This window comes from Macrobrachium nipponense, chromosome 20, assembly GCF_015104395.2.
Source record: "Macrobrachium nipponense isolate FS-2020 chromosome 20, ASM1510439v2, whole genome shotgun sequence".
Classification (NCBI taxonomy): Eukaryota; Metazoa; Arthropoda; class Malacostraca; order Decapoda; family Palaemonidae; genus Macrobrachium; species Macrobrachium nipponense.
Window position 1 is genome coordinate 1,048,838 of NC_061089.1, and position 13,761 is coordinate 1,062,598.

The following is a 13,761-nucleotide window of genomic DNA, read 5'->3' on the forward strand; positions in this document are numbered from 1 at the left end:
TACCATGTACACTAATACACTTTATTTACAGGTACTATGTAGCTACCATATTAGCAGTACGTATTAAGTTAGGTATGAATGGTCCAAATTGTTGTAGAATTTCATTTGTTTATAGGTCAATTTAGCTTTATTATGAAATTTACTGGGGTGTTTTTGGAGGGCTTGGAATGGATTAGCCATTTTACGTGTAAAATGCGGTTCAAGATACGAAAAACTCATGGATATGAAGGCAGCCTCGGAACGGATTAATTTTATATCTCGAGGTACCACTGTATATCATCCCACCAAGATCATGAACCATTTGTTTTGATTTTATTTCTATTTTTCTTTTGGTAACATATATGCATGTACAAACACTGAAATTATACATGAAACAAACCTTATAAAATATGCCAATATGTAGACACATATATTAAAAAAAAAAAAAAAATTGGACACACGTCCACCTCCCTTCCTCTGTGGAATCACTGATTTCTTCCTCATAATTTTCACTGAAGCGGTAATAGCTACCAAAAACTGACTGTGATACAGCTCCACCTTTTCAACCAGATGCCGTGACACAATTCAGCCATGCCCCAACTTCCATAAACAATTCAAGTCGCATCGTATGTCCCATTTTCTAGGTAGAGATATGGTGTGTTTGCCTTTAGGCTGATGTCTATCCTGAAAAAGTTATATAGATGTAGTTTTCCCTTTCTCTCACATTAGGCTTTGTATGTGTTACTGTAGCCTACAGTGTTTTGAAGCTGATTTTGCAAATATTTAATTCAAGTTAATTGCACCTTAGTAACAACTGATTACAAAAAATAATATACATGAATATACCAGTACTGTAGGGTAGGGCTTTGAAATTTCCACAAGATATAATAAATTAACTGTTCTGGTCACTCACTACTCAGTCCATTATACTGTAACAAGATAATGAACTTGCAGACCCTGAGAAAAACATAAAGCTGTATCTCATTCATTTTATCCTGAACCATGCAAAAGGCAATAGCCCAGGCGAGTTTGTAAGACTAACGCTGATTTGCTGCTACCGTAGATTTACAGGTCTGAATTATTTATTCGTTTTTTTTACATTGGTTTTACAAATACAGTGCTTTATCATATTTCAAAATAATGTAAAGTAAATATTATCACAGCATTGAAACCTACAATGAGTTTGAAAAAAAAATTATTTGGTACTAGAACCAACCCCTTTCTCATCCATTACTTTTCTGTCAATGCTAGAGGTCCTCCAGCAATGAAAGGCTAACTCTAGGGAACACTCCACGCCTTATTTTATTTTATTTTATTTTTTCCATAAAAAAAATAATAAAAAAAAAACTTTTGGGTAATTGTTACTATTGGAGCCACGAGCTTATAAAAAAGTAGAGTCTAGAATTAAGGAGAATAATGCATAGAATGCATAGATAAGAGTCATTAAGGGAGGAAATGTCTAATAATGAAAATAATGATGTTTAAAGTGGAGGTTAGATTAAGCATTATAGGTTAGGCTATTTAGTGGCCAAATAATGCTTTACAGACGCAGAGGTTAGGTTAAGCATTATAGGTTTGGCTAGTGTAAAAAGGGGAAAAAAATTACATTTTGTATACTAGGCTAACTTATAACGCTTAATCTAACCTCTGTCAATTAAGCATTACTTGGACTGGAGGCAACTTTAAACAAAATTATTCTATTTATTTGACATTTCCTCACTTAATGACAAGCCTAGTATCTACGCATTCTATACACTATCGGTAAGGGTTAAGAATGTGGGATCCACTGACCATTAATGTAAATAAATACATACAACCTAACCTAATATTACTTAATCTAACTATCATTAACTATCATTAAAAAGCTAATTTATTGTAAATTTACGAAGGTTAGGTTAAGTAAGCCAAATACTAAGTTAGACTATACATAGTTCTAGATAAAGAAATTGAGGAGGATCCCATATTCTTTACCCTTACCCCCTAGGTATTCTCCTTAACTCAGTGCTGAAAATGAGAGATTTTGAGATGTCCCCTGGAAATTCACAATTTCAGAATTATGTCATTTAAAAAGACAGCTTTTTTATGTTATTTTACTTATTTTTCTAATAAATTCAAGTGGGGCAGACCCTCCAGCACCTCAAATGTCCTTGAAATTAGGAGATACTGGAAAATGAAAATTGTCCTCCGGTACTTGAGCTTCCAATTTCTGGCACTCTGTCTTAACTTTAGCTGTCTATTTTTTTATAAGCTTGCACAGCCTTAATAGCCTAGTAAGAATCACCAAGTTACCAACCTTTTGTTTGGTTTATCTATGCAAAAAAAAAAAAAAAAAAAAAAAAAATTGAAAAAACCTTGGTCAGTAAAATAGGAAGTAACCCTTTATTCTATAACCACCCAACAAGCTTGGGGGCGGGACCCATGGGGATCGGGGGTTTTGGGTGCAATAGCCTAACCTAACCTCTGTGTCAATCAAGCCTGAGATGAACAGCATATTTGAAGCTCACGAACTTTCACTTCCGGGGGGGTTCCCCCCAACTAATGTGCCTTAGCTACCTCCCTGGATCCCAGGGGGTACCAGACCATCCCGCCGGTGGCAGATTCTCCCAGAGATCGAAATTTCAGATACAACGGCGATTTATAGCAAAGCAGGGAAGGAATTGCTATGCCTATTTGGACAAGGATATAGGATCAGGGTTTTATTAGGTACTAGGTTTAGGATATGGTTTGGTTATCCAGGGCGCTGGCACGGCTGCCTCTCAGGAACTCCGCTGCACACATCCGTTCTCTTCAATTGCTGGGCTGCAACTCCACTGATCATTGATGTTGGATTCATGTTCTACCATATTTATAGTTGGGAGACTAGCAGGAGGTCCTGTGAGCTGAATTTTCATTGGTCGGGGGTGCAATGCTCCACTGCTATTGGTGGCTGGAAGTTGCCTTTCAGCTGCTTTCTATAGTTGAAGCTCTTGCTGCCGCAACCTTGCAAACCGGCTGAGCTGGACTGTGTCGTCACTGGGCAGTGCGTGACGTTGTGTGACATTACAGTGGGCTGAGTTCTTATTGGCTGTTGGAAGTTGCATGAGCAGTTATGACTGGGTTGCTATTGTCTTTTGTTCTGGCATTTCAATTTGGTATAGGAGGTTTGTGAGGAGGAAAAGTACCTCTCGGGTGTTATTTAAAGAGGGCTTTTCCCATTGAATGAGGAGGGCCTCTAACAGACGGAGACGTCTCTGATCTGGAGTCTCGCAATTATCCTCTTGTTTTGGATAATTCCGTCATGGGAGATGGTTTCATTATGCATCACCGAAGATGACGACAACCCCGAAGATAATGATAACCCAGAAGAAGATGACAATAAATCCGAAGAAGACCCAGTTCCTGAAGATGACAATAAATCCAAAGAAGACCCAGTTCCTGAAGATGACCTGCAAATGCGGAGCATCATTCAAAAGCTGATATCCCTCAATGGAGGTAAGCTCCGTATACCGCAGCAATCTCAGGACTACATCAACCTCACCAGCTATGGACCAACTTCACATCAAGATGCTTCATTAAAACTTGGACTCAACTGCCATTTCATCTCCAAATCCAAGCCACATGAGAAGAGGCTAGAGATCAAACTACTACTATTGAACTCCATATAGCTGGACGAAAGCTGTAATAGAACCACCGACTCCCTACCACCCTTTCTACTTGCCAAAGCTCTCACAGAATGGGGAACTTACAGCAGCGGTATCTTCTCCGGTGAATTGAAGGCGACAGCAAAGGAGTTGAAAGCAAAAGAACACATCACATTTCAATGGCAGAGCACCATAACAAAAAAATTGGATGACATCCTGACAAGTGCCGTACATCTCCCACCCATCATACAACCTGGGATATCTGTATGGCGCTGTCAAAATATGTTTACACCTTGGCCCAAAGCCTAAACCAAATTTTTACACCCTATGTCCCAAGCTGCTCTAACCTGTGTTCATCAGCGGGGTTCCTTGAAGAAATTTGGGACTCCTCAGGAACATGAATCATCGCCTTGTTAGACATAGAATCCGTGTTTACAAATGTCCCAGTTGATGAAACCATAGGCATGATCTTGAAAAAGTTCAATAAAAAGACTATTTTTTTGTGAAACATTTGCCAAACTCCTATCCACAAGATATAGTTCATAAAATCAGTAATAAGTTATTAACACAATTTTTACAACCTCCAACTGTCAACTTTGATGTTACCAAAAAAATTATTGTCTCAATCCCATATATGTCTGACTCCAATTTTGCCTTAAATCTCACTCGAACAATCGAACAGGAAATTCCCTGTCTTAAAGTCAAACTTATCTCCAAGAACCCGTGTACAATAGGATAATTTTTTATTTCAAAGATCGCTTGCAGTCCTTCATGCGATCCAATGTGGTTTATAAATTCATATACCCTGGATGTCCGGGCTCTTACGTTGGATCGACGCGGAGGTTACTGCAGGTCAGATATTGCAGCCATTTGGGTTTCGGCTTTCGCACTGGCCAAAGATTGCAACAGCCAGAATTCTCTAATTTAAAAAATCATGCCGCAATATGTAAAACCGAAGTCTTGAAACAGCACTTCTCAATGATTGGTTATGTAAGGGACCAAGACCACTTAACTTTAGAATCGTTATAAATTAAAAGACGGTACCCTCTCCCAACAGTAATACTTCTTCAGCAAGTTTGTATCTGGCATAGTTGTCGTCTGGTCTTGGACTCCATTGTATGTCATTCCCTCTTCTCTCCTGCTTATGGACGGTTGGTGTTTTGGTAGTCTCTTTTTTTTTGTTTACTGTTTTATTTCCTTTTTATGCTTTTACTTTTTACTGTTTGAACTTGTAAATCTTAATTGCACTGTGAACTTCTTTTATGCTAATAATGTATTTCATTTTGTCTTTTATTTTTCACAGACTAGTGATGCACTGAGTCATGAGTGCAAAATTTTTTTTGTTAATAAACTTGGCCTTTCGTCATTTGTACTATGGAATCTCCCCAAGTCTATATAGCTTGCTGACTTGATTACTATATATATATATATATATATATATATATATATATATATATATATATATATATATATATATATATATATATATATGTATATAGTATATATATTATGTATATGTGTGTGTGTATGTATGTGTGTGTTTACTGATAGCACTGCTAAAAATATAGTCTCGCCTGTTTAACTGAAGCGCAACTGGAATACTCCGGTACCGAAGTGTAAATTAAAGTAAATACATGCTCACTGGGGGAAACAGAATTGAAACCCAGGGTCTTCATTAATACATATATATACGATTATGGTAAAATAAATGCAGTGGATAGATTAATGATACATTTTATCTGTAGTCAATTAAAGTCTACAAATAACTGTATGATATGACACAGGAAAGAGCTCTTGATTTGGAAACAGCAGAATTTGCAGCAACACAAGATTTTGAACTCCTCTCTACGATCGAGAGCACAATATACAGTTACATCGAGTGCCAATTATGCATAAGTTAAGAGTTTTTTTCTATAAGGCTGTGGGCTTTTGGCACCTTAAGGACGCCTATCAGCTCTGCCCCATCATTTCCTCAGTCAGCTTTGACCTCATCCGGCCATTATAAACTGCTTTTGGGCCACTTCTTCCAGTTCGTACCAGTTCCTATCTGAAAAGGGATGAACCAGCCAGAGGAAAAAAGGTCAAAAACATAACAAGAAGTCTCAAAAATTACGATTTTATGGGATCATCTAGGAGGGGCACGAACAATGGAAACAACGAAGAATGGAATTTCCTGTCTGGCTGAGATGGGAGGACTACCATCTCACTCTGACTTTAAGGAGCCTGGTAACAGGGGCTCTATTCATTTTCATACTGATGAATATAAGATGAATTAAGATGATCAGTCCGAAGAAATGTTTCAGCTCCTCCTTGAAACAGACATTCCAGCCCTTTCAGGTTGGAAGTTCAGTACAAGAGGGCCTTTGATATCTTAATGAATGACTTCCCTCCAAAATTCTTGTCTTTGCAGCTAGAATTAACTGATGATGATATATAACCACCATAGCTACTCTCATTGATTTCTGAAGGAGAGTTTGGCTCGAGGGTATGCTTACATGTATCATTTTTTTACAGTAAGTTTGAGGGGTCTGCCTTTATTTCAATGTACTGTCTGTGGAATAAATGTCTTACCATGACCAAACAATACTGTTGACTCGTGGACATAAATTAACTACTGAAATTCACACAGAAAGCTAGCTCAGCACTGTTAAAATGACAACTAGTTAAAGTGCAGGTGGCATTTTCAGTTACATGGAAAATATTAAGTGTAATAGAGCTTACGTTTAGGACGTGGTTTACAGTGACCTGGTCTGCGGTGGTGCCAACTAGTTCTGGTAGGTTTTGTTGCATGGCCATCAGTGCCAGCTTGGATAGGACTTCTTGAAGAGGTTCGTCCAACCAGAGTCTTGTTTTCTGTGGACTGTGAAGCCGAAGATGAAGTGGCTGAAGGAGTGAGAGGCTTGCAAGTTGCAAGGACCAACTCAGGCATGGTTTGCGAGGCTGCGCTGAGGAATGAGTTTCCGCTAGGGTCAGGGAAATCCGGAAAAGACGCTACTGAACTTCAGGCTGGCTCATGGCCGGACACTGTTGTTATTGTTGTTGTTTTAGATTTAGCTGGCCTTATGCCAGCACAAGCTCTTGCTCCTAGAGCAGTCCGTAATCCGGACACTGGTAGTGGGGCCAGGCTGGTAGATGAGAGGGGATTAAGAATTTATGGGATCGTCTAGGAGGGGGATGAACAATAGAAACAATGAAAACCAGTGAGGAGGACTAGCAACATGGACTCTATTCATTTTCATATTGATGAATTTAAGATGATTTAAGATGAATCAGCCCTAATAAATGTTTTTTGTTCATGCTGGTGCTGTGGTCAAAATACGTTAAAATTTTTACAAAACCCAACGTTACTAGAAAATTCTGGTGCGTGATCTCTTAAAATTAGAAATAACTGGCATAGGCAATTTTCATACGTACATAGATACATATATATATAGTATATATATATATATATATATATATATAATATATATATATATATATATATATATATATATATATATATATATATATGTGATATATATATAATATATATATATATATATATAATATAGTATGTATGTATAAATGAATCACGAAAGTTTAGGATCGTGATAAATCCATAAAATAAAGTTTCTGCTTAGTCAAAGGACGTTTAACGTCGAAAGGTCTCGCGGATACCCCGTTGTTTATTTTCCTTCGTGGCATATATCTTTATTATATATATATATATACTATATATATATATATATATATATACATATATTATATAGTGCTACTTTTAAAATGCATATATCCCCTCTGAGGCTGTATAAAATGTTATGTAGAAATTGTGGCAACATTTTTTCAGATTCCTAGATAGCTTAGAGATAGGATGTTTAAATGTGTGTTCAGATTTCGCATAACATGTTGTAAAAGAATATATATATAATATATAATATATATATATAATAATATATATATATATATAATGTAGAATGTAAAAAGAGAGAGATTTTCTTTGTCCATTCGAAACTACGATTGTTTCCCTATTATGTCAACACTGAGATTAGAGGGTCTCCGAGATCCATTTGCTTTCCTAATCTGTCAACACGTTTGATAAGCGAGCTCAAAACTTCATATGTGTTTTGGGAATCTGTCATTACGTAAGATAAGGCCTTCTCCTTCGTGTCGATCGAGTAGAGTACGTGTCTTTTTTTCAACAGAATCGTCTCATAAGTGTATATCTTTGTCAAAACCACGTGCAGATTACACTTTTTTATGTGAAGTTGCGTAAGATTTCGAAGTTTCTGGAAAAGTTATTGTCTCAAAACGTTTTGTCATCTTCCCTGTCCAGTTTCCGCAAAGGAAGAGAATTTCATTACATCCTAGATACTCAAGGCGATCAGATCTCTCTCTCTCTCTCTCTCTCTCTCTCTCTCTCCCTCGACATCCTTGAGATTATATTAACGTAACGTAAACTGGTCACTCGTAATTTGTGAATTTCAGATTTGATATTTCTTAGAATTTATTTAGTGTTATTTAGTGCTTTTGTGGAATCTGAACAATCATTGTTTCGTAATGGCGCCTGGTTTTTGGTAAAGTGAAACAAGCCTGCAGCAAAGAAAGAAGTTGGTATACCAAGGTAAAGTGTGTTATATTTGTATTAGTTGCAACTAATAACGGATAGGAACTGTGGTTAACTAATAACTAATATCTAATGGTTATGATGATTTTGGTAAGGAAACTAATAACTGATAGGAATAGTGGTTATCTAATAACTAAATAAGCAGATGGTTACGAGGTTTGGTAAAACTGATGGTTACAATGTTTTGAGTGAAAAAGATTTACACTTTTACACTTTCTAATTTTTTGTGTTTTGTGTTTGTTCCATTGTTTGTGCACTTGTTCATTTTCTTATTGAAGTGTGCCTTTTTATTTTATATTTTCATTTGCATTCACAATTTAATTGACTTAGTTATTTTCATTGCTTAATCATTGCACAATTTACATTTAATTAGTTTAACACTTGTGAATTAATTTGCATTTACTTAGAATTCTTTCAAGTTTTATTATTGTTTAGTACTTGTGAATTAATTTCAAATTTCAATTATTGCCTAATACTGATATTGAATTCACTTATAAACTTCGAGTAATAATAATTTTGTATTTAAAATTTTTTATAAGTATTTCATTTCTAACCCAAGTATATTTGCATTTGATTATATTTATGATAGGCAGAAACATAGAGTGGTAATTGATCTGCTTTCCTTCAATTTATTTGAAGTGACTTAGAACCAGGGAAGTACTTAGACTTCTGAAATCAGGGAAATACTTAGACTTTTAAAGTTGTTGATGGAGTGATGCCCTTTGATTAATTTAATTACTTACAAGATTACCTCACACCTATTTTGATGAACTTAGTCTGATTTTCTACAATATTGGGCAAGTTGTTAAGGGGATAACTGTTGCCTTTAGAGGGCATTCAGATCGTTTAATACCTGTGATGAGGGTTCAGGTGTCTGGCTTTTGTGAGGTAACAATTGATGAATGGTAACCAGATACTTGGCACTTCGTAACAATATATATATATATATATATAATATATATATTATATATATATATATATATATATATATATATATATATATATATATATGAAAATTGCCTGTGCCAGTTATTTCTAATTTTAAGAGATCACGCACCTGAGTCTTCTAGAAACATGTTTTGTAAATATTTTAACGTATTTTGACCACAGCACCAGATGGAAAAAAAACAAGAATTTAATGATTTCTGAGAAAATTTTTACTTTAATTAGCATAACATCGACCCAGTCACAACTTCTAATCAAAGCTATGAATGAAGGATGAAGAATAATCAGGGAAGCAGAATATAAAAAACCAACTTCATCTTTATACGGAGTAGTCGCTGACGACACATGTATCGAAATAGTATATAATTACATACATACATACACACACACACACACACACACACACACACACACACACATATATATATATATATATATATATATATATATATATATATATATGTATATCTTCCAAACTCACATAAATTTGAAATGTTTTTCAAGGTCATACACTAATCATACATTATTACATGCAAGCTTATTACATTGCCTGTAATTATATGTATTATATATATAATTTACTAGGACACACATTCATTGCATTTACCTGTCAGCAGAAAACTGTTTCAAACTATTTTTTGTCTGCAGGGTTTGTATCCCCCGTACCACGGAATCATTGCAAACAAATTCTATGACCCGGATTTGAAGGCTGAGTTTAGAGGTGGGAGAAGTGAGTTTTTCGAGCAGAGATTCTGGGGAGGTGAACCCATCTGGAAGACAGTGAGACTACAGGTGACTACTATTCTCCTCTCTGAATGTCAAGATTTTTAAGTTTTGTTATAAGTCAGAATTTGTACAAAACACTTAGTTTCTTATAATCACCTGTCTTTCCATATTTTTTTTTTTACACTAGTTCATTCATTTGAAAATTGAAGCGCAGGGTCAACCCGCCATAGTTGTGACAAATATTAGAATGAGTAAGATAAAAATGAAGACCATGATCAGATATGATGTCATACTCTACAGGGATCAAATGAAAACTCTTGTTAACTCTCGTGCGCATTGCAGGGTAAGAAATCGGCTACTTTCTTCTGGCCAGGATCGGAGACCGACGGAAACACAGGAGATTACTGGATCCCTTACAACAAATCTGTCCCCTTCCAACAGCGTGTCGATCAGGTATGTGCGATAAACGGTCTGCGTTTCCCTTCTTCTACCCTCGCCAGACGGAAGGAAAGGAAACTATTCTTTTCATAAATTTTAGTATTACTTGCTGCAGTAACTTCCGTGAACAGGACATAGCAACAAATGCTGAGTTCAAATGCAAAGAAAATTTTCAATAGACCTTTCCAAGCAAACATTTGACAGAATGAGTTACGAAGAATAATTTTCATACACATCTGGTCTCTCATACGCGAACCTTTCATTATCTCATATTCAGTACTTGTAACTATTCTATAGGGGTAACGAAAAAATCACTAGTAGATGGTGAGTGTCCTTCCTCACTGCTTTCATAAATGGCTGCGTAGGGTGGTTTTACTGAATGTGATTTGTAAATTTTTGTCAAAAATAAATCCTGAGCCTCATTTCATGATTTGTCCTTCAAGGGTATTCGACTGATGCCTCAAGGTCAAAGAGACCCACTAATTCTCGACAAGATCTCCCACTGCATAAGGCAAGACACCATATTTTTCCAAAGCTTAGTTCCTGAAACTGACATCGGTTTCCTGACTCGCTCATTAAAGTCGTTTCACCGGAATTATGTGATTTAGCAGATCTCCCGCATTTTTAATAGTTCAAAGTTTTAGGTGAGAAAGTGGCATTAAAGTTGGGTCATACTATTGCCAAATATCTCAAGTTAGCTTTGTGTTTTAGTGTTAAATTCCCGTTTTCGAATTGTTTTTCCGCCATTATGAGACCATCCTTTTATAATTGTACTCTTAAAGCTTCGGAATTGCTTCTGATTAATTTTTATGAATTCTTTTTCATGTTACTTCTGTGCCATTCAATAGAGAAGCTTTTTCGAAATCTTATGAGTAGCAAGCTTTTCAGATCCGAACTTCTAGCAGTCAGCACGGTGGATGGGGCCGCAGTGACGATGCTATGAATTGCCTCAGAAGTCTGTGGACGTCCACAGTTCGACAGTGATGAACACTTTCCCTGAAGTGAACAGCTAAAAAGCTAAGACCTTATGGCTCTGCATTGCCAGTTTGGCGTCAGTGACCGCAGTAATGCTCATGTACACGATTTGAAAGTCCCATTGCCATATTGTGTACTCTCAGTGTCAGCATTCTCTCCCTTGTTTGCTTTGCGAGTTCCCACAGATCTTCTCGGACTCATAAACTTTGGCACGCCAACAGGCCTCCCGATGAGGAGACGCCAGGCAAGTACAGGATTCTTGTCGTTAGAAAAGGGACTGGATTGAAATACGGCAACGTAAGAACTTCTTTTACAGCTTAAATAGGATTGTATACATTATTTTTGACGTTGCCTCCTGCTCTGGTAACCTGTAAAGAAACTGCATCACCTAGTGGTCCGTAGTTCTTCAGGTGTAAATGATCCTCGTCAAAATGTTCACAACAGAAGAACCTGACTCTGTCATTAGGAGTAGCTTATCACCACGAAGTGGAATTCGCTCTCACACACCAGTAATATCGAAAGCACACATAACCTACCATACAACCAACAGTGACATGAATACTTTTCACTTCAACCATAAATATGCCTGTCGAATTCGGGTCAGTTTTATTAAAGCTGGGACACATCATTTCCCAGAATGTGAGGGAATCCAGTAGTTCTGAAATTATAGTGCCGCATATATATATATATATATATATATATATATATATATATATATATATAATATATATATATATTCTCATGCTGTCACTCTATTTCTATATAACTACTTAACAAGTAATGTTATTCTGAAAATTGTTTCCGACATTGCCTTCCATCATTTTTTCATAAGCGCTGATGAAGTTTAGGAAAATCATAAACAATAAGATTGACAGTAAGGGAATGATCACTCCGAACGAAGGATTCAACACACTGCCATGGAGGGAAGGGCGGGAGAAGCTGCAGATTAGGGGTCTGGATACACGAACGGTAAAAACATCGCGTTGCTAATGCCATCTGATGCTGTCTTGTAGAGATTGAGGTATCTTCCATGCTTTTCAATGGAAAATCACTAACTTGGACTACACGAACGTTACTAGCGTTACGTGGGTTCGGTGTCGATGCTATTAGCTCAGCGCTTGTAACGCATTGCCTTACTACAATTTTTCTTCTTTGCATGTCTAATCTCTAATGATTTTGAGGCACCAGCCTGTCACACATCCTACTTGGAGAGTATCCATAATAAACTAAACGTATTTGTTTGATACTCAGTAATGCTTCGAAAATAGCGCTCGTGTAGCCTGGCCAAAAATGCAACGTTAGACAGTGTTGGAGTCTCTTAGTGTCAGAAGTCAACTCGGGTGGGCCTTTCAAGGGGTCTGACTCTGAATCCGAAAAGGGCTCAACTACCAAAGGGGGACAAAGCTCTAAACAGATCAGGCAGATGCACTGACTCCAGGCAAGGTACTGGCGCATCCGTAGGAGGTGATTCTGTCCCTAGGAAGAATTCAGTCAGCAAGTCACGGCCTAATATGCGGCCACTTCCTCTGGGAAGGTGTTCAACCACCCTGGCCATCATCCATGTCGGCCGTCCTCACCTGCAGGAGGAATGGTGGGGATTGTTCGAGTGACACCATCGACCCACTAAAAAGTCATCCTCATATCTTTACTGATTATTGCATTCTCGGGTAGTAACCTCTGGTCTACACTAAAGCTTGGAGCTTCTATATCAGCCAGGGGGGCGAATGGCCACTCAGTCCAGCTCTAATCATTGTCAGGGAAGGCGACGCGATATACCTTTGGAGTCATTTGTCCCATCAGTGAGTTTGGAGATGGTCTGGAAGGTCTGCTGCTGGAGAAGCGACTCTCGTTGGACACGACGTGGAATTCGCTGAGTGCCCGCTTATGCAGCACACCATACAGAACTTTCGCTTGGACCTCTTGGAAGGAGACCAACCCGGGGGCTGCATCTCTGAATCAGTTGTCAGCTTTGGTGGGGACTCAATATCAAAATCAGGGCCTACTCGAGGCGAGATATTAAGCCTTGTCATAGCCCTCAGGGGGGATATCCACTTCTCCGAAGGTACTTATCTGACTTTGGTGGGGCATGTTAACCTTCCTCAATCCTTGTATAAATGATTGTTTTAGCACAGTTTATGGCTGCCTTGCCTGGTACCTGGTCTTTTCTTATGAGGGAATGGTTGCAGTTGGTGTCGGCGAGAGCAGAGGCCAGGAAATGCTAAGAATTATTTTGGGGAAGGGCTGTGAAAATAGGCTCCTCAATTGGTAACCATACCGGAGGGGCTCTCCTGTCGGACTGGAGCCAAGGTCGGCGATGAATCCAGCTATCTACGCAATCCTTTACAAAGGTGGCCATTTGGTCAGCAGGATCTCCCTCGTGCCGTGATATCTGTTCATAGGCAGCGATGGCCTCTTCATAGGTGGTCATTTTGTTTGCAGGGCCAAAGGTTGGATGCTTAGCTACTTACGATGATG

The 13,761-nt window shown here is 37.8% G+C and overlaps 1 protein-coding gene across 2 annotated transcripts in view; it reads left to right on the plus strand.

Moving 5' to 3' along the window:
• LOC135221461 (venom phosphodiesterase 2-like) overlaps positions 1 to 13,761 on the plus strand; it is a 128,645-nt gene that overhangs the window by 74,228 nt on the left and 40,656 nt on the right. For both annotated transcript variants that reach the window (XM_064259215.1, XM_064259221.1), the window contains exons 4-5: positions 9,796 to 9,939; positions 10,216 to 10,326. In XM_064259215.1, coding sequence (XP_064115285.1) covers positions 9,796 to 9,939; positions 10,216 to 10,326 — 255 coding nt within the window. The remainder of the gene's footprint in view (positions 1 to 9,795; positions 9,940 to 10,215; positions 10,327 to 13,761) is intronic.